The sequence below is a fragment of the Erigeron canadensis genome, chromosome 8 (genome assembly GCF_010389155.1).
Source record: "Erigeron canadensis isolate Cc75 chromosome 8, C_canadensis_v1, whole genome shotgun sequence".
Lineage (NCBI taxonomy): Eukaryota > Viridiplantae > Streptophyta > Magnoliopsida > Asterales > Asteraceae > Erigeron > Erigeron canadensis.
This window is the reverse complement of record NC_057768.1, coordinates 38,726,612-38,749,119: the sequence shown is the minus strand read 5'-3', so window position 1 is coordinate 38,749,119 and position 22,508 is coordinate 38,726,612. Positions and strand designations below refer to the sequence as shown.

General features: G+C 32.9%; 3 protein-coding genes across 3 annotated transcripts; all 3 read right to left on the bottom strand.

Annotated features, from left to right (window-relative positions):
• Positions 1-995: 995 nt before the first annotated feature.
• On the bottom strand, positions 996-5,324 carry LOC122611367 (SUPPRESSOR OF GAMMA RESPONSE 1). Its single transcript, XM_043784389.1, has 6 exons — positions 5,201-5,324; positions 3,647-3,788; positions 3,305-3,491; positions 2,701-3,200; positions 1,348-1,746; positions 996-1,231 (listed from the first exon to the last, which is right to left on the bottom strand). Exons 1-6 carry the CDS (start codon positions 5,206-5,208, stop codon positions 1,184-1,186), a joined length of 1,284 nt encoding a protein of 427 aa, XP_043640324.1. The 5' UTR covers positions 5,209-5,324; the 3' UTR covers positions 996-1,183.
• Positions 5,325-8,142: 2,818 nt separating this feature from the next.
• LOC122579383 (transcription factor bHLH30-like) lies at positions 8,143-10,664 on the bottom strand. Its single transcript, XM_043751550.1, has 2 exons — positions 9,836-10,664; positions 8,143-8,757 (listed from the first exon to the last, which is right to left on the bottom strand). The coding sequence occupies exons 1-2, from the start codon at positions 10,508-10,510 to the stop codon at positions 8,290-8,292; spliced, it is 1,143 nt and encodes a 380-aa protein (XP_043607485.1). The 5' UTR covers positions 10,511-10,664; the 3' UTR covers positions 8,143-8,289.
• Positions 10,665-17,207: 6,543 nt separating this feature from the next.
• LOC122578498 (coiled-coil domain-containing protein 130-like) lies at positions 17,208-20,947 on the bottom strand. The gene is made up of 7 exons (XM_043750473.1): positions 20,843-20,947; positions 18,804-18,866; positions 18,636-18,715; positions 18,381-18,489; positions 18,126-18,285; positions 17,807-17,970; positions 17,208-17,720 (listed from the first exon to the last, which is right to left on the bottom strand). Exons 1-7 carry the CDS (start codon positions 20,843-20,845, stop codon positions 17,388-17,390), a joined length of 912 nt encoding a protein of 303 aa, XP_043606408.1. The 5' UTR covers positions 20,846-20,947; the 3' UTR covers positions 17,208-17,387.
• Positions 20,948-22,508: the final 1,561 nt, after the last annotated feature.

Here is a 22,508-nt window from a genome sequence, read left to right as displayed (position 1 = left end):
TTAATAACCACATTGCTGCTACCACCACCGACGTCACCACCATCATAGCCGCCACCACCATCTACCGTCGTCACCCACCACCACCACACCATCATATAACGCGGACATATGACTAGTATAGAAAAGAACATATCAAGACACACACTCACAGTGTACAAAATACTAAAAGCAAAAAAACTTTTATAGAGATACTAGACGAAGACTCGCGCAATCCAGCAACAATGGTGGTAGTGGCAGCATGATGGTAATGGTGACAGGTATTTGTGGCGCCAACTAGTGACCATAACAAGTAGTATTGGTTATCAATGTAAAATGGACAATGTAGTTATTTTACCGATTAAGGGGTAGATATTGTAAATAAATTTAATTAAGGGTATATTGGGTATTTAATAAATTAATGGATAATGTTAGATTGTTAGTTATATTAGTAAGAGTATTTTGAATATTTTAATTTTTAAATATAAATTAATTGAAAGGGCAGGGGACTTTGCTTTATTTAGTTGGTAAAAATAAGTAATAGAATGATGTTTGTTCCCTGAAGAAGACAAGCCTTTAACTCAAAACGTCATGATGGAACCACGTATCATCGTCACTATTTTTCTAACATTTTTCTCGGTCACCTTAAGATGTTTACATAGTAAAACCATGTTCGAACATTTTTCCTGACCACCCAAGATGTTTACATAATAAACTTCAAATTCGAGACCTCTTTATTAAACAACCTTACTGGTATTTACAATTATGATACCTTTTTTTGAGAAACTTGGTATCGTTACTTGTATATTGTTTGGTGGTTCAAAATCCAACCCATTTAACACCTATGAATCCGTCTGAGCTATTTAAAATAAACAGCTTTGTTCAAAAAACAAATTTTCTAGATACAGAGGTTTGATGGGTTAAAACTTAAACATGTTTGAACACGTTGAAGTTCGGTGATTCCCTCCCACAAACCCAAATGCAATACACTTAAGCGTAACAAGATACTAGCTCATACATAAACAAACGCCAACACTTGTCATATAAACAGTTCAAAAATATTAGAAGTACCATCTCTAATCATCCAAATTTGGTTTCAAGAGCCATACAATAATAGTTTCACAAAATTCTACAACATTAAAAGTTAAAACATCAGCATCTTTGGATGAAATGAAGATGTAAGCCAACAAAAAGAAAAGAAAAAACATCACTTGCCGCCTCCCCAGGCAAGAAAACTTTCCTGCGATTCAAATTCCTGCAAAAACAAAGTCCATTATTTTACCAGGTTGTAACACAAAACAAGGGATCGACGTTCAAAAAAAAAACCCACAAAAGAAGGGATTTTAGATAACAGTCATATTTGTAACTTACAAGCTGGCTTAGCCGGAAATCAGGTGGAGTATCAAGTTCCAAATTAGCAGGATCGAGAACCAAGTCACGACAGGCCTCTAAATCCTTCTTTAAATTTTCTGGTCCTAGATGAGCATAATCTGCAAGGCGAGGTTTACTCTTTGAATCATTGTTATCAACGTCTCTTTGAGGAGATTGGCTCTGTAGAAACTCATCACACAAAGATAGTCCTTCCACGAGTTGTTGTGAATCTAATAGATATTGTGACTCATTGTCCCACCATTTTGGTTCTTCCCCACCCTGACTATTGATGTTACCCTGCTCAAGAGCATTATATTCTTCTGGAAGGTGATCTTCATGATCACCAAGATTCCCACAAGGGGTCTCGAAGTCGGCATGGTAAACAGGCTCCATCTCATGCTACATTAAACAGTTAAAAATATATAGATTAAAAATATGTCATAACCTATGCAGTGGTCTAGCATTTTCTACTTGTAATAGATTCTATCTTACACTATTCACTAGATCATGAGATCATCACATAAACAGAAATCAGAATATAAATCATTCAAGATATTAGAAGTAAATGACCTACAGACGGACACAGCCTTAAGTAGGCATGTCTTTTGTTAGAGGAACATTATCACTAATATATTCCTTGTTTTGAAAGAAAAACGCAATTGTGTACTGAAACTGATGATCGAAAGCCACAATAATCAGTTTTTAATGTTTGCATAAACAATACATGGTTCTGATAGTTAAGATAATCAGTTTCAACTAAGCTGCAACAAAACTGATTATCCAAAGGTAAGCTTGAATAACCTATATACCGTATCCTTTATTCACAAAGACGGCAGTTTAGTTATTTTATCAACTATTAACTTAAATAAACAGAATTTGCCAAACACTCAACTAAATACAACTTTAAGAAGCAAAAGCACACACTATTTGTCTATCCTCTACAACCCATTTTATTCAACTCCATTACTATCTAGATATGATTATTTAGTATCACCTAATCGCTTTTAACTTTTAAGTGCACATCCAAACACTACCTCAATACTGTTTGGTCACACTATGCTATTAGATCTATGTATATGATTAGTGTTTAGATCACTTTGGTTTTCTCAGTAGTTCTACCTTTCAACCAAAAACTTACATTTTCAAATACACTTGCCCTTAAGAATTAACATAATATCATTTTAATAACCTTAGATTACTGACTTCACTTTCTTATTTAACCGATACAACAAACAATTACGAGGTAGTTAAAAATAACTGTTCAGGAGCCCAAAACTCAAGTTGCCAAATAAAAGCATTGTCAAATCATATCTTCAGAAATCAGTATATGCAGGATTTGCAAAAGGCACTTACTTTTTCAAGATTTGCAGAATTATCAATGAGTTCTTGTTCAAGACCCATATCTGGAATTCGCCTTTCAGCACGCGGGGGTTCAGGGGTCACAGACTTCGGGGTCACAGGATCAACTTTTACAATCGGATTGTTGATTTCTTCAAGTAAAAATTCCTCATCTTTTCCATTAGGTTTTGACTGTGATTGTTGTTGATAGAAGACTTTTGAGATCACATACTCGCCTTCCTGCTCATCTTCCCCAGTACCCAAATGATATTGGTGCATTACCCAATTAGTTTTCTCTGCTTTTGCACCTTTTGCAGGGCTAACATAAAGAACCATAATTTTCTTGCATCCCCTTTGAACCCCATCCAGAACAACAGGTTTTGTTCTTCCCGTTTTATGCCAACGGAAATCTCCAAAATCATCACCATGTATCTTACGACGCTTCCTAGTTCCAGTATTATATGCTTTAATTGCTCTGTGGAAGAAGTGAGATACACTTCCATCTAGTTGGACTCCTATGAACAAAAGACTTTTTTAGAAAAACATACAGAACAAAGCAACATGAAAATTAAAAATTTCATATACAAGATAACAAGATAAAAAGTAATTGTATATGCACCTGGCAACTTTTGAGGATGGGTGTAACAGATTCCATCCTCCTCATCAACTGTTGGAATAAATTCATCAATGAAAGGGTGAGGTGCGAATCCGCTTACACCACTTTTAGCAAGTAAATGCCAAATAATTTCTTGATCCAATGGATCAAACTTTACACCACGAGGCAACCCTGGCCATGCTTGATTCACCTAGGGATAAAAACATTTCAAATCTCCAATCTTACAAAGATACTAGAGATTGGTGAAATGGTATACTGGGTGACATAAATTACGTCCAAGATAAAAGTCACGATTCAAATAATATTTAAAAACATTATAAAAATGTGTAAAATTAGAAAGATTACATCACTATTGTCAACAATATGGTGGCAATTTGGGCATGCTTTTGTGGGGTTGCTTTTCCAAGTGATATGTTCAGGATTACATGCACCAGAGGCACTTCTAATCTTTGTTGCGATTCTGTTGCTGTCAACCAGCCACGATGGTCTGCATTATTCAGCATGAAGATTTATCAACTATAAACTTAATGTAAACCAACACCCGAAATAAAGAGGGGTCAACATTAAAAACATAACAATAATATTCAAAAACTTCGAAAAGAATCGCAAAATTGAATAAAAATAACAGAAACAAGCCTTCATCCCCAAGAAGAGATTATAAATACACTGACAAAACTTTTAGCTTTCATTTCTCCATGTTCTACTTCAAGTAAATCATCCCACATAATCTGGTTTGATACAGACGGTGTGTGCAGAAAATCATTACCATATTATGCTAGCATTTTTACATATTTCTTGACATATAACATCTTCATAGGTTTTTCACATAAAAATGAATAACATCTGCATAGTTGAATAATATATGCAGCATTTGATTCGACACATAATTGACGGAAGCATTTGGCTATTACTCAAATGTCATAAAATATTTGTCATCAATGACCACAATACAGAATCTTGTAAACCAAAGTCAATAGCCTCATTGTATGTATTGATGGAAAATTGAAGGAAGTCTTGTATCTAGAAGTCAAAAGCATCTATCTATTATAATGACAAAAGCAACCATGTAAATGAACGTCTCGGCTACTATCATTCACGTTTAGATTCTAAGACATTCAGAAACCACCAAATCCAATTAAACGCATTAGCCCATTCCCAACGAAAAACATCAAATATATATGGGTTATGTCATCAAGTGTTTGGAAATGTATCCAACTATAGCCAAAAAGCTAGCACCCGTATTATGTATCCAACTTCAAATGTTGCCGTTATGTGTATCCAACTTTCAGAACTTGCCATTGAATATATGTGATAGTATTTTTGTGCCTAATATGGATCACATGTTATAAAAAAATACCACCAAACGCATACGATAACAATTGAATATATACTTTGTACAAAGTTGAATATAACCCCCAAACACTTATCCTGTCATAAAATACATAGCACCAAATAACGTCTTCACATTATACACATAATCCCTAATGCCAATAAAACTGAAAATCATTAGGACACTTCAAAATCATGATCAATTGCTAACAATGGATCATCCTATATCATTCTTTGACCAAAAGGGTGTCTCAAGTTTGACTTTTTAAGCTTGGGTTTCACACCAATCACAATCACAAAAGTATTTATAAAAAAAAAACAAAAATTTGTTAGTTTTTTGGAGGATTGCAAGAGAACCCACAACCAAAACCACACTTTCAGAAGTGGGTTTTCATCAAATCCTAATAAAGTTCAAAGCTTGACTCAATAGAACATATTAAAATAATAATAAAAATAAAAACCAAGAAACTTAGAAAAGAAGAAGTTACAATCCGTTCCTATTTCATTCGTTCATAAATAAATAAATAAAGATTGATTGATTTAAAAAAGAAAGAAAGAAATGGTGGTTACCCAGCCATGGTGATTAGTGATTGGGATCAGAGAAACTAAGAACTAGGGCACAATGGATCTTCTTCGCCAGAACTGTCTCTGCAAATGAGTTTGACTGAAAGTGGACCAAATAGGATATGCGCTAAAAAGGGTGTATATATTTTATGTTAGTATAAAGTACGAGTATATTTCTTTTTAATACTCGTAGTTTACTTTTTTGATGATTCACGTCAACAGATTTGAAATTTGAAAGGATAACTAACAATTAGCACTTGACCGGGAAAGTGATACTTGGTCTAAAAACTTTTTGTGTATTTCTCGATATAAACCATTTAAAAATTATATTTTGATATATTAAAAGTTTATAATACTAACATAATGTATAATTAATTATCATTATTAAAGTATTTAATAACATATTAGTCTGACAAAATCAAGAAAATCATGTTTTTTATTTTATAAATCTATCCATCTTGGATGCATATTCATCAAAATAAAAAACGTGATTTTTTGGATTTTGACGGATCAATGTGTTGTTAACATTTAAATAATGATAATTATTTATACACTATGTTAGATTTATGGACTTTTAATGCATCAAAATGATGTTTTTTAGTGTTCTCACCTTATTTTAAAAGTATTCTTACCGTAGTGTTATCCTAAAAATTACAATTAGATCTAGAACGAGGTAAAAATGTATGTTGGATAAATCGTTAATATTTTGTTTTTATAGACATTAGATTAAGAGTCATATCCTCATGCATTGCAAGGCTTATTTTATATAAAAGCTGAAGACAACCTTTTTACATCGTCGAAATATTAAAACCTCATGAAATTTATAGCTTATTTTAAAAAATAAAGTTATAAACTTTCATCAACTATTTTATAACACAAATAAAAATAATTATTGTCAAAGTTTGTAAAATTTGACTTTAAAAATTTAAAAATAGACAAGTTTAGTAAAACGAGAAAGTATAATTTAAAAAATAGACAAATTTAATAAGACGAGAAAGTATAATTTAAAAACCTAACAAACAATTAATTTAAATCAACGAAAGTACTGAAAAAGGGCATAAGTTCAATAATAAGAAATACAACTAGAACCGGCCCAGGGCAATGGAAACCCAACCCCGTCTTCAACACATTGTTTCGTTGTGTCACATTTTTTTTGTTTATAATGCTTGTCGTCATACATAAAAATATTTGTTTATATATTTGAACTCGTTTTAGCCTTGAGACCGTGAGTCTTTTAATCTAGCTCGTTCTGGGTACCTAAGTTCTTAGGACCGACCCTAAATACAACAAACTATTGTAACATGTTAAAGACGTCATATCAAAAACAATAATAAATAGTTTGTTAAAAATACAACAACAACAATAGTACGCGCTCAATCCTTGCATAAGCAGGATATTAGGGATATGAGATGTAAATAGTCTTTCCTATACCTGCTTATATAAACCATGTAACAAAACAGGTATCCCGATCGAGCCAGATTAAAAGATTGTACTGAAAAAGGGCATAAGTTCAATATTTTTAATCTTGCTCGTTGTGTCACATTTCCTATACAACAACAAACTATTGAATGCATTACGCCAGCCTATAATTTAATTAGGCATATATATCATAATACAGTATTACAGTATTTAGTTACAAAACATAACTGTTAGTTACGAGGTTGCAGGGCTTAAGCCCAAAGAGTAGCCCAAAGATTAACACATAAATTTCAAACGAACCTGGTGAAGTGGTGATATATGCACATGTTTGTGTAATTCATATTCCTTTTAGTTTTCAGAGTATCCGGATATCTTCGCGTAATAATGCATGGTACCATATTTTACATCCCACAATCAACTGTGGAAGCATACTAATTACTGTATCATGTACCAACATAATATGATCGATAATTAAGACCACACACTTCACGATTGTTAAGTAACGGTCTTGTAATCTGTTTTACTTCGTGACTTCTCACATGTTCTCGCAAAAAAAAAATTCTCAAAATAACTCCACCCTATATATATATGTACGTAGTATAGATCAAGAGAAACGTACGTACATATATACGGTAAAAGGGTAGAGAATTAGTAGTACATGAAAGTAGAGATGGACGAGAATAAAAAATGAGATCATGGTCAAAACTAAACTACAAATGTTGATCCAAATAACAGAAAACACAGACCATGACCAGGCCATCAGAAATATATACAACATATCATGCGTTGGTCTGTCAGTAGTATAGTAGCTAGTACGTCCTCTGATTTGATTCGCCCACTTAAAAATTTTCTCTCTTCTTTGCTTAATTATAATGGATCGAGTACTTGCTGGCCGGTCGTTGCTGTTTGTATATATATGTGGCCGTTTATATATCTAGCTAGAATGTCCCTTCTATACTGTTGCTGACGTCAAATACTATGTCATCCCCTCATCATTATAATTATTATCATTATTGATCATATGTCACCTGCTTGCCCAACACCAATTCAGCACATGATCGATCATCCATCCATCAGGTATATGGCCGGTTAACAGGTTCTATATCAACACACACTTCAGCGTAATCATCACGCCACATCCATCATCTTTCCATATATACATAATCCTTCTCATAATTAAGCATATTTCTTACCCATAACAATAACATATTCATTCTTCCCGACCAAAAGTTAAATAAATACCCAATGTACTCCAAAATTAAAGCATTTCCTTCTTTGGTTTTCATAATAATTAAAAAGGCTGGTGTCTCTCTGTCTCTCATCTCATCACACAATTACATATATATTCATGAAATAAAGGAAAATACAGTTAACGACGTACACAACTCAGATAGTGCGTACGTACGTACTTGCGATCTTTTCTTCATTGATCACACAATTAGTTAATTAAACAACACTTCATCAATTAAGCACCATATATATAATTAATCAAACAAAAAGGCCCGGCCAATTAAGAAACACACAAAAAGTACAAATTAATGAAAGACTTATACCAGCAAGATCGATCTTAACGGAAATTCTTAATATATGGAGTACTAGCTAGTAAGCACTGATATGATGTAGTAAATGTTTCATTATATAAGGAGCTAGATCGACTTAATTAATATATATATCGATCAAGTCCTTCGATGATCAAGAACATTAATGTTGTTTGTTCTTTGTCTCTTAACACCTCCAGCTGAAGCTTCATGATCTCCGCCATTTGTTTTCTCCATCACCGCTTTGAATGCTTCATGGATCATGTTTATCGAATAATTATTGGTACTTTCGTTGTTGTTCAAATCTTGCTCTCCGGTAATGAACAAGACGTTCTTTACACGCCCTCCAAGTGTAGTGATCTCGGCTTTTAGAGTTCTTAGTCGAAGTGCTTTTAGGGTTTTGATGAGGTCGGGTAAAAGATCTGACCGGTCCTCACAACATAATGATGCTCTAATCACTAGATTGCCATCTTCATCTGATGTGTTGTCAATCATCAGCTCGTCGGTCTCAGTAGGGACTAGAGTTTGTTCGGCTATAATGGATGTTTGTCGCTTGAGTTCCTTTACGTGTTGTATCACTTCAGCTAACAATGAAGCCTTGTCCGTCTATAGATGAATGCATATGTTTACACAACAACATAATATATGTAGTCATTAATTAGAAACTTAGATTTTATGTTTTTCTTCTACAAAACAAAATTCACAGTTCTCAAGATTGAATGGGAAATGATATTCACACCACATATTTTAATAGATCTATCACACATGACAACTTTTTGAACAGACTGTACCAAGTTTATTAAAGCATGTGTACGTGTAGTAGAATATTCATCAAAACCTATGATACGAATATCTTTTCGTATGTCTAATGTAGCTAGGTGTGATGTAATATAACTAATTCTAATATATGATGTAAAATGAGAATACATCATTATGAGTCAAGCATGATCCATTTAATTAATCATTAAGCTTCAAATGTGTAACTCCTCATATAAACGCACTCAAACATTTCATAGGTACATTCATTAAATTCATATGTGTGCTTATGAATGCGAAAGATTATATATACATATACCAATAATTATATATATCAGAAAGATAGAAACAAAACATTATCTAGTAATTAACCAGAGATAAACTTAATTAATTACAGTACTTTTTATGCTGGGTGTTGCATGTTTTGGACAAAATGATGCTAGGAGAATAATGTTGTTGCGTTATATGGACCCTAAACAATCTTGGTTTCCGAGCATTCAATTCATAGAAATTTACCATAAAAGTTATCGTAACTATATTGTTTATTTATTAAAAAAATCCTAGCTAGCTAGAAATTTGGGCATTATTAGAGATAATTAAGCAGCAGCAAAATTTAGACCCCCTTCAATTCTTCGTTTTTCGCTAGCAGTCAGTTGGGCCGGGCTAGCTCTTGGGTTGGAGAAGCTGCCAATTTGATAACATCATTTTATGGCCTCTAATTAATAAAATACAGTAACTGAATTTCTTAAAAAATACCCAATAATTTCATGCAAGACCATTATAAAACATGCACTAGCTAGCTAGCTAGATGGTGTGAATAAAACTGATCATTTTAAAAAGTTTGATTATTAATTGTTACATATAGTACTAGCTAGCTCGTACATAATTACTAAGATCGAATATATATATATTATATATGTATACTTACTTTGGTGGTGCTAGGAAGTAAACTACGAAGTTTGGCAAGATGATTGTTGATCCTCTCTCTACGACGTCGTTCTGCTTCACTATGGCTCTTTGAAGCTGCTAAAGCTTTAGCATCCATGATCTCTTGAGCAGTCATCTTGCCCATTTCAGCATGGAGTCCAAATGGCATAGACCCTCCAGCTGGTTGAACCATCTGTCCTAGTGTCTCTGAGATGAGCCTTAACTGGTGGTCCGCTGACGACGTACTACCCTCAAATCCAAACTGCAACCCACCACCGCCAGCAGTAGGTACCCTCCTATTATTAACCAAACCACCATAGGATGATAAAGATGATGGCAGCGGTGGAGGAGGGAAGAGGAAAGAGCTATGGTCTCCCGATGGGAAAGGGAGATCGGCCGGGGTGTATGATCCGGTCATGTTGTGGTGGTGAAATACTTGATGATGAGGTAAGATCCATGGTTGTTGCTGTGGGTGTAAGATTGGAGAGACTTCTGATGTGTATGAATAATCATTAAAACCCATACTATTGTTTTGATGTTGAATGATTTGTTGTTGTGGGTGATCTTGAAATGTTTGGATGTTTTCAAGATTTTGATGATGATGATGATCACTTTCTTGGTGGTGTGGTTGTTCTACTTCTTCTCCTAGTTCTTGTTCTTCTATCTTAGAACACATAATAGTTTTGACTCACCCCTCCACACAACATATATTGTCTCTCCACAATCACATGTATTATTTACACCAACCCCCATATATACTCATGATACAACTTTGGTGGAGTAAATCAATACGAATGGTATAGTACAAAAAAAAAAGTGTTAAAAATAAACTTTCTACATGGTGAAATCCCTTAAATCACATCAACTTTCTCCTAACTTCTTTCTCTTTATGTATAAAACCTTGTTATTTTAATGATCACTTTCTCTCTTAGAGATGTCAGCCTTTGTTCTATGAGGTGGGGTTGGGGGCGTGGGTTTGGGGTTGGATGATGTTGATGGCCTTTTGATGCTGCTTACAACATTTAATCAATTAGTAGTAGTAGTAGAAATATATACATACTTTCTTTTTAGTGCTAAACTTTTGTGTAGTAGTGATCTTTTAGGGTTTCCTTTTTGTTTTTCTCTCTCCTTTCATGAGGGAGTGACCTCCTCTTGTTACCTTTCCTTTCTTCTTACGACAACATTAACTTTTAACTTCTTTTTTTTTCTTTTCAAATAATATAAGTATATCTTAAGAAATTGACACTCCAATCGAACTTAGCATGCGTATTGATATGTGATCCTATAAACAAAAGCATGAACTAGTAGCAATAATCATGCATAAAACCTTCAAGTATGAATTAAACATTTTAAACGGTTGATGATCAACTAACGTAATCTACTTGCATTTACGGACGACAAGCTAGCTAGAGAGACTTTTCTTAATTAAAATTCAAGTAGGTATGTACTCGATGCATTTTCAATGTAAATATCAATTACAATGCCAAATTTGATATAAAAAATATCTTTAAACAATATAAGCAGAGACGGTACCAGAAAAAAATCCCAAATAAGGCAAAATTAAAAAAACCGTGAAATATAAATATAAAAGGAGTCAAAATGTTAAAAACCTATAAGAATTTTTTTAAAATCGATAAAAAATTAAAAAATACATGACAAAATCTAAATTTTGAGGGGGACATTTGCCCCCATGTGGTACCGCCCCCGAATATAAGTACATACATTTGATATTTAAAATAACAAAACCAACGAACATGTTACTGAAGCGATAGATATGAAACAACCGCGACAACTCCACGAGTGTTACACATATTACTTGTTGTAAACTTATATGCAAGATAGTACAAGAATGACATGAAGGATAACTAGAGTAGTAAGAGTGGTTGTCTTCAACCTTGTGCATAACAACCGCGATTTTGGTGATATTAGTAGATGACCGTATATAACATAATCATTGATTGTTCTTGTAGAGTTTTACAAGATGGATGACACATGAAATCCACTCATAACTACTAAGAGAATGTTTACTTATAATAGAAAATGTTTGTCATAGGTTTAAGGTGATCAAATGATCATAACATTATTCGAGTCAAAGGAACACTTTATTTTTGTTTAATTTCTTAAACATAATCAGTGAGTACTTGTCTTGAAAAGTATGACTCATATTTTGGGCATATGTTTAGTGAGTTAATGCATTTTATACTCATTTTATTTCGTTTATATGAACTTTTGATACTTATATGCGTGATTTGATAGTTTCAGGTTCATTTAGTGTAGTATAAGAAAGACATCTCCTAAGGATGGAAAATGGTCAAAAGTTGATAAATGATAGATAGAATGGGAATCACATAAAGAAAGTCATGGAGTCTCTGAATTTTGGTCATAACTTCTTCATACGAATTTTGTTTTTTATGAATGACATGTTTACAGAATCGTGAGAGAAAATTCTACAATTTTGCTCTTGTCACGTACATGAAGGTGATTTTGCACTACATGTGGCACATTTGACCATTACTGTGGTGCATTCATATTTTGATTTAAATCATACTAACCTATGCTAGCTCAGAAATGAGCAAAATTTCCCAAATCCCGATTTCATCCTAGTATTGTTCCTATCCCGACTCGGTATGGTCTCGATCCCAGTGCCAAAAAGTGGTGCTGAATTTCAAATGGGGCTGAACTTTTGTGATCAGTATCGGGATATACCGGTACCGATTCATATGAGACTGGGATCGATACTGTGTCTTGGTGAATTTCAAGACTGATATATCAATATCAAGACCGGTAGAGGAGGGCGGTACCAATACCACATTCATCCCCACACTAACTTTTATATTATACGAGTATTTATATGTTTACCTCAAAGTACGTAATTACCAGAATAGAAAGGTTTACTTTATAATTGTTATCATATTTTCTTACTAGACTAGATAGTAATTATGTTTTAAAAAAGTACTGTATATATGTTGCTTAAAGACTGGTTGAGAATGCATTATTACTCCGTGCGAGTATTGTGATTGGGGGGGAACACCGTGAAAACACGAGGCTCATTTTGTCGACCCACCAAAGACAACAAAGATTAAAAGCACAGACGACTCTAATGATAGAAAGTTCATCTCATGGTGACTAGTGCCCTTTTCTCTCTTTTGCCCTTCCTTTAATTTCTGGATTTTTGTGGCTTATGACTTGGTTTTGTTTTTACGAGTCCAAAACCATATTCAAAAGTGCAATTAGCTAGCTAGCTTTTAATTACTAAATCGTTACCAACATTTATAGATGAATACTTCCTTGCTGCTATCATTTTTAACTACAGAGTTGCAATGAAATTTTGACGGATTGCATCTGCTTAAGATCAAAAATACTTAAATAGAGTTAGTTAAAAGTTCAAACACTTTAAAGTAGACAATAACGTAAGAAAATAGTTACTTTTAAAAAGATAAAAGACAAAAATCTGCAAGATCGACTAAAATGAATATATTACATCACATAATTACATGGTAAGATAATAGATCATTTCTTTTGCTTGCTTTTGCTTGAAGCTAATTAATGTCTTCATGATGCATTGTTTTGCCAACAAAGACAAGATTATGAATTGCTATTATTATTATGATTAGCAATTAATAGGTTATTTAAGAAAACAGGATAACTAGAATGAGAGGATTCAATCATGCAAAGAACTTTTAATCATTCAAATTAGAGCTGTTCAATCAGGTTGAAAATATCTGACCCTCTAAACCAACCAACCAAAAGTTGTAGGTCAAAAACTTCAACCATGACCCGGGTCAACCTGATTACATGGGTCATTGTCTGGTCAATGGGTCAAGTGAGTTAAATAGTTCTGTATTTATTAAAAGTTATAATTAGTTTGATTTAAAATGATTATTTGGGTTGGTAGGTTACAAGAAACAACTCGGACCCGACCTGAAAAAAATAAAGTTCGGACCCGACCTGAAAAAAATAAAGTTGGTAGGTTAATTGGCTGGTCGAGATTACTCAACCCGAACGTGGTTTCAAGTTGGATTTCAGGTTGGGTCGTGTATTAACAACCCTATTCACAACTGTGACCATATGTTTGTTGATTACTCGGTGAAATTTTGTTGTGAAATATTAGATGGGCAACTTACGACACAAAGTAGAGTACAAGGGACTTTGTAAAAGTGTAATAGACCACCCCCACATGCATGGTTGAACTGGCTTGACTCAAATGCTAGAAATGTACATTTTCTTGCAGATGACTTGCCAATTAAAATGGCAATGGCTGTCTTTTGTTGTATCATTAATTGTGGTATATTATAAACGGAACCCGAATATTAAAGACCAATAAGATTTAGCTCGCAACGACACACATGGAATTGAAGTATATATATGCATCTGTTTATACAATGTTCAATGTTAATACGAAGTAAAATTGGAAAACTGTATTGATTTGATTTGGTGTACAGAGTAGTGTATATATATCATGGGACCATTTTTTGACCAAGAATCGATAAGTAGGAAAAAGAATGTGAATTGAAGACATCTAAAATGCTGAACTTAATTTCATGTGAATCTACTCATATATAAATATCATTGACAAATGATCACAAGTGCTTCATGTGTTGTTTGAGCCCATGCATTACAGCTTCGCGCACGAGGTCATACATAGTTAGAGGCTTCATTTGGTTAAGGGAGACAGAGGGATCAATCCTAGCGGCAATCATATTGTTTGATTTCGTTTTGTCTTCAACTTAAGCAGTAAAATGATTCTTGAAAATAACTACTTATCTACTGGTTGTTGACCATATATGGTCCAATATGTTTAAAGACTTGTACATCTTTACTAATTATTTGACCCAATGTTGGGTCTACCGAAGGAGACACTTAATTCTTTGTGATAAGGTCCATGCCAGGTTCTTCTCATAAAGTTGCCTCATATGCATACAAATGTACACAAGGAAGCTAGTCAAATTGATTATGTCTAATCAAAATGGAAATTTTGGCTTTATATTTGATGATCTGATATATGATCGACAAACATCTTGTAATTTGGTTGCATGCAATTGGTCACTTGATCTCATATATCATGCGTTGGAGATGTCATTTTGAGGATACTGCATAGTACTATATAATACAATTAAGTAACTAACCATTTAATGACACTTCAATTCAAAAATTGGTTCAACCAGTCTACTTATAAATAACTTTAGTAGTAAACTTTCAAAATTTGTAAATTGGTCCATCTCGATCATCTCGGGCTTGAATCAAACATGTCTAATGAACAAAACTCACACACACAAACTCACACTTTGTATATAATGAATTATGTTACCTTTTACATTGGACAAACAAATAAATATATAGACATACATACGAACCATTGTGATTTTTCTCAAGAGTCACAAGTTTCCATAAATAACTACCATCGTGACTTTTATCAAAAGTCATAACCTTTCATAACCAACTTCCTAGCTATAACAGAAATTAACTACCATTCGGTTATTAACGTTAATCTTGACATGCTACGACGCTTAACTTAAATATAAACATTACATACATAACTCTAAATACATAAACTAATAACATAAAGATCCTTAAACATGGATTAATAAATTAACATTCAATACTCCTCTTTAACTTATGTTATTCTGTCTATTGAGTTAAACGGACCAAGATCAGTCTTTTCATGTGATTCTCATTCTCTCGAAAAATACTGATCTTTTTTCTTGGTCAAGTCACTTCAGTGGTTTAAAATTTGCACGACCATATATGATGGAAAGGAGCTAGCTTTAAGAATTCCTTCTTCTTGGAGGGGACCCATTTCCGCTGGTCACCAGGCATGGCTAATTTTTGGTCCCATGCTACTACACCTTTTCCAACCTTTTTAGCATTTAATTTTGTCTTTTCAATTTATAAAAATTGAACTTTTTTATTTAGCAAAATTGAAATACTCGTATTTTTAATTGAATATGTAACTTGAGATTACAAAGATACAACTTTCACCAAATTAAGATGCCTGCATCAAAATTGGCTTGTTTACTACTAACACTGACAAAAACTAATTCTCACAACAAACATCATCACCTGCTTGTCTCCAGCCAAAAGAAGATTTCTGGACTAATTCCCCCCTTTCTTCTCAACCAAAGTTTGTGGTAAACCTTCTCAGAAATTACTCCATTGATCTCTCGGTTCTTATTAATTTGTTCTCCAAACAAAATACAAACATGGAATACTATTGTCCCTATTATTGGAATAATACCCCCTAAATATCAACTCTACTCGAGCTTTACTACTAAAAATAAAAAATCAACTCTCGAGGAGAGTTAGCCTTGATCGCCTCCAAACCGATCTTCACTCGTGCCCTATATGTGACGGTCACATTGAAACTGTCCAATATCGACTGCTATGGAAACTTGGGCTCTGTCTGATTAAAAAGACGGTGGAACTGTAACGAACCTCCTAACGTACAGGAACATTAATCATGATCATATTTGCTGCTTGGGCCAGAAGGTTTGGTGGGTTTTGACGAAAGAAAAGCTTCCCATGTTGTTGTTGCTGTTCAAACAACCTGATGGGAAAACAGGAACATGCTCTGTTTTCCAGAAAACCAGAGACAATCTTTGATTATGTTGTTTTAAAGGGTGTAATGTTAGTTGGATTGAGTGGCAATTAGACTCCTCATCTTGTTATATTTGTAATAAGTAATTCTAGCGTTCAAAACAAAACAAAAGTTAAATTTGGATCATCATTTATCAATGGCAAAGTTGTTGCATCTATCTTACTTGTTTCAAAGTAAATTCCTCCTAAGCCTAAATTCTGATAGAAAAAGTGACCACTACAACTGAAATATACAAGGTACAATTTTTGATGATGAGTTTGTATGCATGATTGTTTTTGCCATCCAAGTCTTTGATGAGACCTATACCACTACTTGAAAATGGATGGGGTTGATCATAGCATCAGACAGACGTTGTAATGACGTTTGTTCCCAAAGACTTGAAAAACTACAGTTTTAACTGTGCAAGTGCTACAAATGATTAGTAACAACCTTTATTTACACATGTTATTTTTTTTTTATTAACGATCAAACAAGAGTAACATTTTTTACTGCATCTTCTTTATCATGATTAGGAGAAAAAAACCATACTTGTTGCAACATCTTTGATATAATTAGAGTTGTTTATTAAATAGTCTGCTTATTGCGGGTCAAAACATACGAATTAGCTGCTGCTGCTGCTGATGTTGAAACAACTTCTTAAGCTATCTCAAAAGGGAGAGGCATTAATTTGCTTGAACTACAAAACGGCATACCGTTACATTCAAGCAATTTGTTGCTATATACAGTTGATGTTTTTTATACCTGTTGCAAACTACAAGTAACAAATAGAACCGCCAAATTGGCAATATCAATCACTTTTTTAAGAAAAATAGAGCAGCCAAATTGGAGATGTTTACATATGAGCATATCATCTTATGAAATATACACAAGCAGAAAACCACGTATCTACATTAAAGCAATCAAAAGAGATACAAAACAACAGATCCATATCTATTTGGAGTAACTTTAGTGGTAATCTTCAAGCCCTGTTCTTACGAACCAAAGATCCAGCAGACCTTGACCAAGATGATGGTTTAAACCCCCCGGTCAGCAACTTCGATGCTGTTGCTGCATTTATTTTCCTTCTCTTCGCCTCAAGTTCCAACCTTTTTGAAGTGGATGCAGAAGACTCTGCGAAAATTGACGTGGATTTGATTATAGCTCGTTTCTCGTCCCTGTTCTTAGTAAACTTTGAAGAAAATTTCACGCGTTTAGCAGCCATCATATCCTCTTCAGATGCTGGAAGTAGTCTTATTCCTAGTCCCATCTTCCTAGCAGTCACCTCTTCTTCAGCAACTCTTCTCTTTTGACCCTGTCAATTAAAAGAAGCATGATACAAAAGAAACTAAGTTTGAAAGACAGGGTTATTGAAGTAAACTCTGTGTAAAAAGTACATACTCGAAGTTTGGCACGGAGGGACCGGTTTAAGGAATATTCATCCAAATGTCTGGCATCTGATACCCGTTGAAGTCGCACCAGCAATGGCTCTGCTTCTTTCTTCTTCTTTAAATCCTCTTCTTGGTGTTCAAGACGATAGAAGGGGTCTGCTAGCTTGCTTTTCTCTGAAAGAAAGAAACTTCGTAAAACAACTGGTGCAAAAAACACAATGCTTGACCACATAAAATGGCTAACTCTTAGTCAAAGTATCAAAAACACTGATCAATGTAACAGGAAAAATCAGTCCTTTTGTAAAGGCAAGGGAGAATAATTTACTAGCCTTCATCAACAGCGAGTACCATAGTCTCTGCATCTTCAGTATCGAACTCTTCGACTTTCTTTTGAGCACCACTCATAACCAGATACTCACAGTTCTTTGGATCGGTTTGAATGACTATTTCATGCTGGCAGCATGCAGATTTCATAGTGAAGCTCCATATCTGAGTAAGATGAACAGTAACCACAATGAAGAAATTGTAGAAGAAAAAAAAAGTGGGCAGACCATATTATTTATAAATTTAAAAGTGTGGCTTACCTTTGTAGAATAATAATTCCCCACTTGCTTCTTCTCGGCATTAAACCTAACACCCTTTGCAATCATAGAATTGCAACCACCACACCAGATATTGTAAGGCATCTCGAACCTAGAAATTATCCAAAAGAAACATGAGGTTTTAGTTATTTCAGTCCCATATTCAGTGTATCAGTTTTAGTTATTTAAAGTTGAAATCCACTGGCTTTAGAGACTTATATTCACAAACTCTTAGCAAAGTGATGGTAAGAAGATTACCTTATGACTAAGATACCCTGATCTATTTTCTTTGCTCTCTCCCTTAAGGCATGTTGCCCATGAAACTTGTTCAAACCACCCTGTAAAAGAAATATACATTTATAAACTATAACTTCAAGCAAGCATACAAGTCTCAACCCACATTAACTGAATAGTCAAACATCATACCTTTTTTGGTTCCCATTCTGGAGGGTAGTAAAAATTGTCTGCCCTGGCAGCTGCAAGTGTCGACTGTATAAAAAAAACAATAATGTCAGTATGTCACTACTCCACTCTCGTATCTAGATACCGTAATGATAATGATGCTTGATGCAGGTAGATTGCAACATGAATGTCTCATAAACGAAGTTGAAAAGTAAAATAAAGAACAACATCAAAAGGGCCAACATCATACTTTGCAATTTAGAGTGACTAAGCTAAGCTGACCGAACTCTTTCATAATCAAAATCCCTCAGAATCAACATTTTATAAAGTTGCAGTATACATACTTTTGACAAATGTTTCTCTGAAATTTGTTCAACTTTTTTTTGCAGAGTCAGGAATGTAGATATGCATATAGTAATTACGTACCAAAAACACCCTATAAGTAGCCAGATGAAAAGAAAAAGTTCTAGTGGTCATATATATTTACATATGTTTGTGTGTGTGTGTGTGTGAGAGAGAGAGAGAGAGATGCTCATTTAAAAATCAGTAGCTTCGGTGTAATGTATATGTCTATAACTATATATGAAACTACCTCTATAAGAAGTTAAAGTGAATCTACTCAAAATCATGATCTGAAATTTTTAGTAGTGACTATTCATTCAGTTCATGAAATAAAGCCAGGGTATGAGCTAAAATGATAAAATCGGTCAAAAAGAAGAATAAATAAATGCTTACAAAAATCTCAACTAATGTTCTAAAATGCATCTTCTTTAGTACATTTACTACATTGGCATGATGAGGAATTTGATTCCCAGATCCTAAAACTCTAATAATCATCTTCTATGGTTCAATTGGTTTTGAAAGAAACTCTAATAATCATCTTCTACGGTTCAATTGGTTTTGAAAGCAGGCTACATTCCAGTTCCTAAAAGTCTTAGAATCAATAGTGCTGTTTCAATTGATTGATAGAGCATGTATTTCCAAGCATTCCTCTAGTTTTTGCAATGAAATATATCTTCTATGTTTAAAAAAACACCCTTGTTTAATTAGTTGTGAGAGTATGTTACATTCTTTCTAATTAGGAAATCATTACGTAATACTAAGCTGATAATACAACTTACAGGATGTAATATTTGTTAAAAGCCAATACACAAAACCTACGATAAGCAGATACAAATCGATAAACAGTTTTATAGAAACCACGCATCATTCAAGTTGAGGACTTATGTGACGTATGAACTAAGAACTACAAGAATAAAACTAATTAAAGATTTGGCAGCAAGAGAAATGCTAACTTTACTACAAAAAGCAATATTTGAAGTCAGGCACCTCTTAGTCTCACCTTAGGCAAGAGACGCAAAAAAGCGATTTCCCAAGTCAAATAAGTAAGAGTTTATGATTTATGCATAGAACCCGATTGGTTATAATTTATAAAACATCAAAAAGAACATAATCAATTAACTGCGATATATTATCAGGAATCCCAAAATATTAAATCGAAGTTAAGAGTCCAAAAAGTTTGTACTTTTCCTAATCCCTTAACTAGAAAAGTAAATTCCCTAATCAAAGGAGTTGAAAAATAACATTGGTTCAATCTCGTGAAGGCGAGGCGAGGCCATGCCAGGACATATACAAAAGAAGGCGACATGGCTATCAAGACGCCAACATTTTTTTGTTTTATTAACATACGTATTTCACAATCCTAAAAAATATAACATCCTCTAGCTCAACTAGTCATAATTGTGTGTAATTTTCCTTCTAAATTTACGACGATCCGATCGAGTAAAATCTAAGGCTCTGTCAAAACATGAGTATATAGTTTCTTTTTTATCTTTAATAACCCAACGAAAGTAATTAAATCAAAACAATAAAATAAAATAAGAATCCCTAAAATTGATAAATCTGGCATATGAAAGCTAATTGCAAAACCCTAATTAACTCATCAAAAGGGGGATCTATTATTATATAAACAAAGAAATAATCAATATGATTTATTTAAAATAAAAACATCGAAATAAATAGATATTATTATTTAAAATAATTGAGTAGAGAGCTTTACGTACCATTTCGTGATCTGATAATTAAATTCTGATTTGATGAAATTCAGTTTTCGTGGGAAAAAATAGCCTGTAAGCGATATTCTGATTCAGGTGATTGGCTTTTATACGGGAACAAAACGCTGTCGTTTTTAAAGCGGTTAATATGGACGGCGGAGAAAGTGTGATAAGGCCCATTTATAATGTTAAGGCCCAATTAGGTGTTTGAATGGTTTGTCAGTTTGTCACTAGTGGACTAGTGGTATAAGTTTCATTATCTTAATTTAATTGGCATTACATAATTCACATTTTTCTCAAAAACAAAGTGATATTCGCATCACATTATTTTGATTAATTTATCAAAATAATGTATTAGAAGTTTATATATTGTGTTATAAAATTTGTAATGCACATAATAAGTTGATCCATGCATTGAATAGTAAGACAATTAATTATAATTCACATTATATAGTCATACTAGAAAAAAATTATCCATCAAATTTGAAGGATGACATAACAATATATTGTATCATTAATGACGATAGATACATATGTATAATTACGTATCAAAATAGCAATCATTTTATATAAAATGTAGTTATTAATAGATAAACATAAACAAAATTAGTTTAAATGCATAAAGCTTAAACAAATTGGTTATTATTAATATTATCATTATTTTTTGATGTATCCAATAGTAACCATTAGAACTAATTTAAACTATAAGATATCTAGCATATATAAATGCAATATTTTGTTAGACCACCATGTATTTAACAACTTAGAGGGATATGGTAAAACCAATGAATTATAATAATAATTGAATAATAATAATAATAATAATAATAATAATAATAAATTTGAACAAACAACTAAAATTTAGGATAAATTGAACAACTAAACTAAAATCTTATGTGACAATCAACTAAGCTTAAAAATATCATCTATTAGTTATATCGAGAAATGTCAAATATGTTAAAACATGACTAATAGAACATGTATTTATTAACTTATGCAAAAGAGAAGCTTTGATTTTAAGTTGTTTATGAGAAATGGGAAAAACATGTGATTACCTTAATTCTAATGTGACTTTGAAAAAATAAAAATTATAAATGATAATCTATAATAAAAATATTATATTATCATAAAGTCAAATTAAACTTCAACGTATATGTATAAAACGCTAATGATTTATATAAATGTTTAATAAGATTGAAATTCCTGATTTTTAAAAAGAAGTATACGGATATATTCAAATATTTAGATTTAAGTTTATATGAATGTCAAATCACAATTTTTATTTAAAAAAATACAATTTTTACGATAACTCTAGATTTATATTACGCATGATAATTTCAATCAAACTCTAGATTTGAATTATTTAATTTCATATAAATATGACCTGTAGCCGACATGAAATTTTGTTAGGCGACTTGTAATTTTATTATTATTTTTTTAAAAATAATAATTAATGATAATTAGGATGAAGAATAATTTTTTACAAAATGTTTAAAAGTAGAAATTTAATGTAGGCATGACACATTAGAAAAAATCCTACATGACATTATTTCATAATTGTCAACTAATCAAAAAATTACCCTCTCTTAGTTATATAGAGAGATGAATATCATCTCTCATTTTAAAAGAGCTTAGATACAAAGGTAATCAAACATGATCAAGGATCTTCAACTTA

What these genes read in the sequence shown, in the direction of transcription:
- LOC122611367 (XM_043784389.1), bottom strand. An exon ending in ATATTGTTGACAATAGTGAT is followed by an intron (nt 3,492 to 3,646) that starts GTAATCTTTCTA and finishes TTTTATCCCTAG; the next exon opens with GTGAATCAAGCATGGCCAGG. An exon ending in ATTCTGCAAATCTTGAAAAA is followed by an intron (nt 1,747 to 2,700) that starts GTAAGTGCCTTT and finishes TGTTTAATGTAG; the next exon opens with CATGAGATGGAGCCTGTTTA.
- LOC122579383 (XM_043751550.1), bottom strand. Translation starts at nt 10,510, where the DNA reads ATGTGTTCTAAGATAGAAGAACAAGAACTAGGAGAAGAAGTAGAACAA. An exon ending in TACTTCCTAGCACCACCAAA is followed by an intron (nt 8,758 to 9,835) that starts GTAAGTATACAT and finishes ATTCATCTATAG; the next exon opens with ACGGACAAGGCTTCATTGTT.
- LOC122578498 (XM_043750473.1), bottom strand. An exon ending in CAGAATGGGAACCAAAAAAG is followed by an intron (nt 18,716 to 18,803) that starts GTATGATGTTTG and finishes TTTCTTTTACAG; the next exon opens with GGTGGTTTGAACAAGTTTCA. An exon ending in GGTACTCGCTGTTGATGAAG is followed by an intron (nt 17,971 to 18,125) that starts GCTAGTAAATTA and finishes TCTTTCTTTCAG; the next exon opens with AGAAAAGCAAGCTAGCAGAC.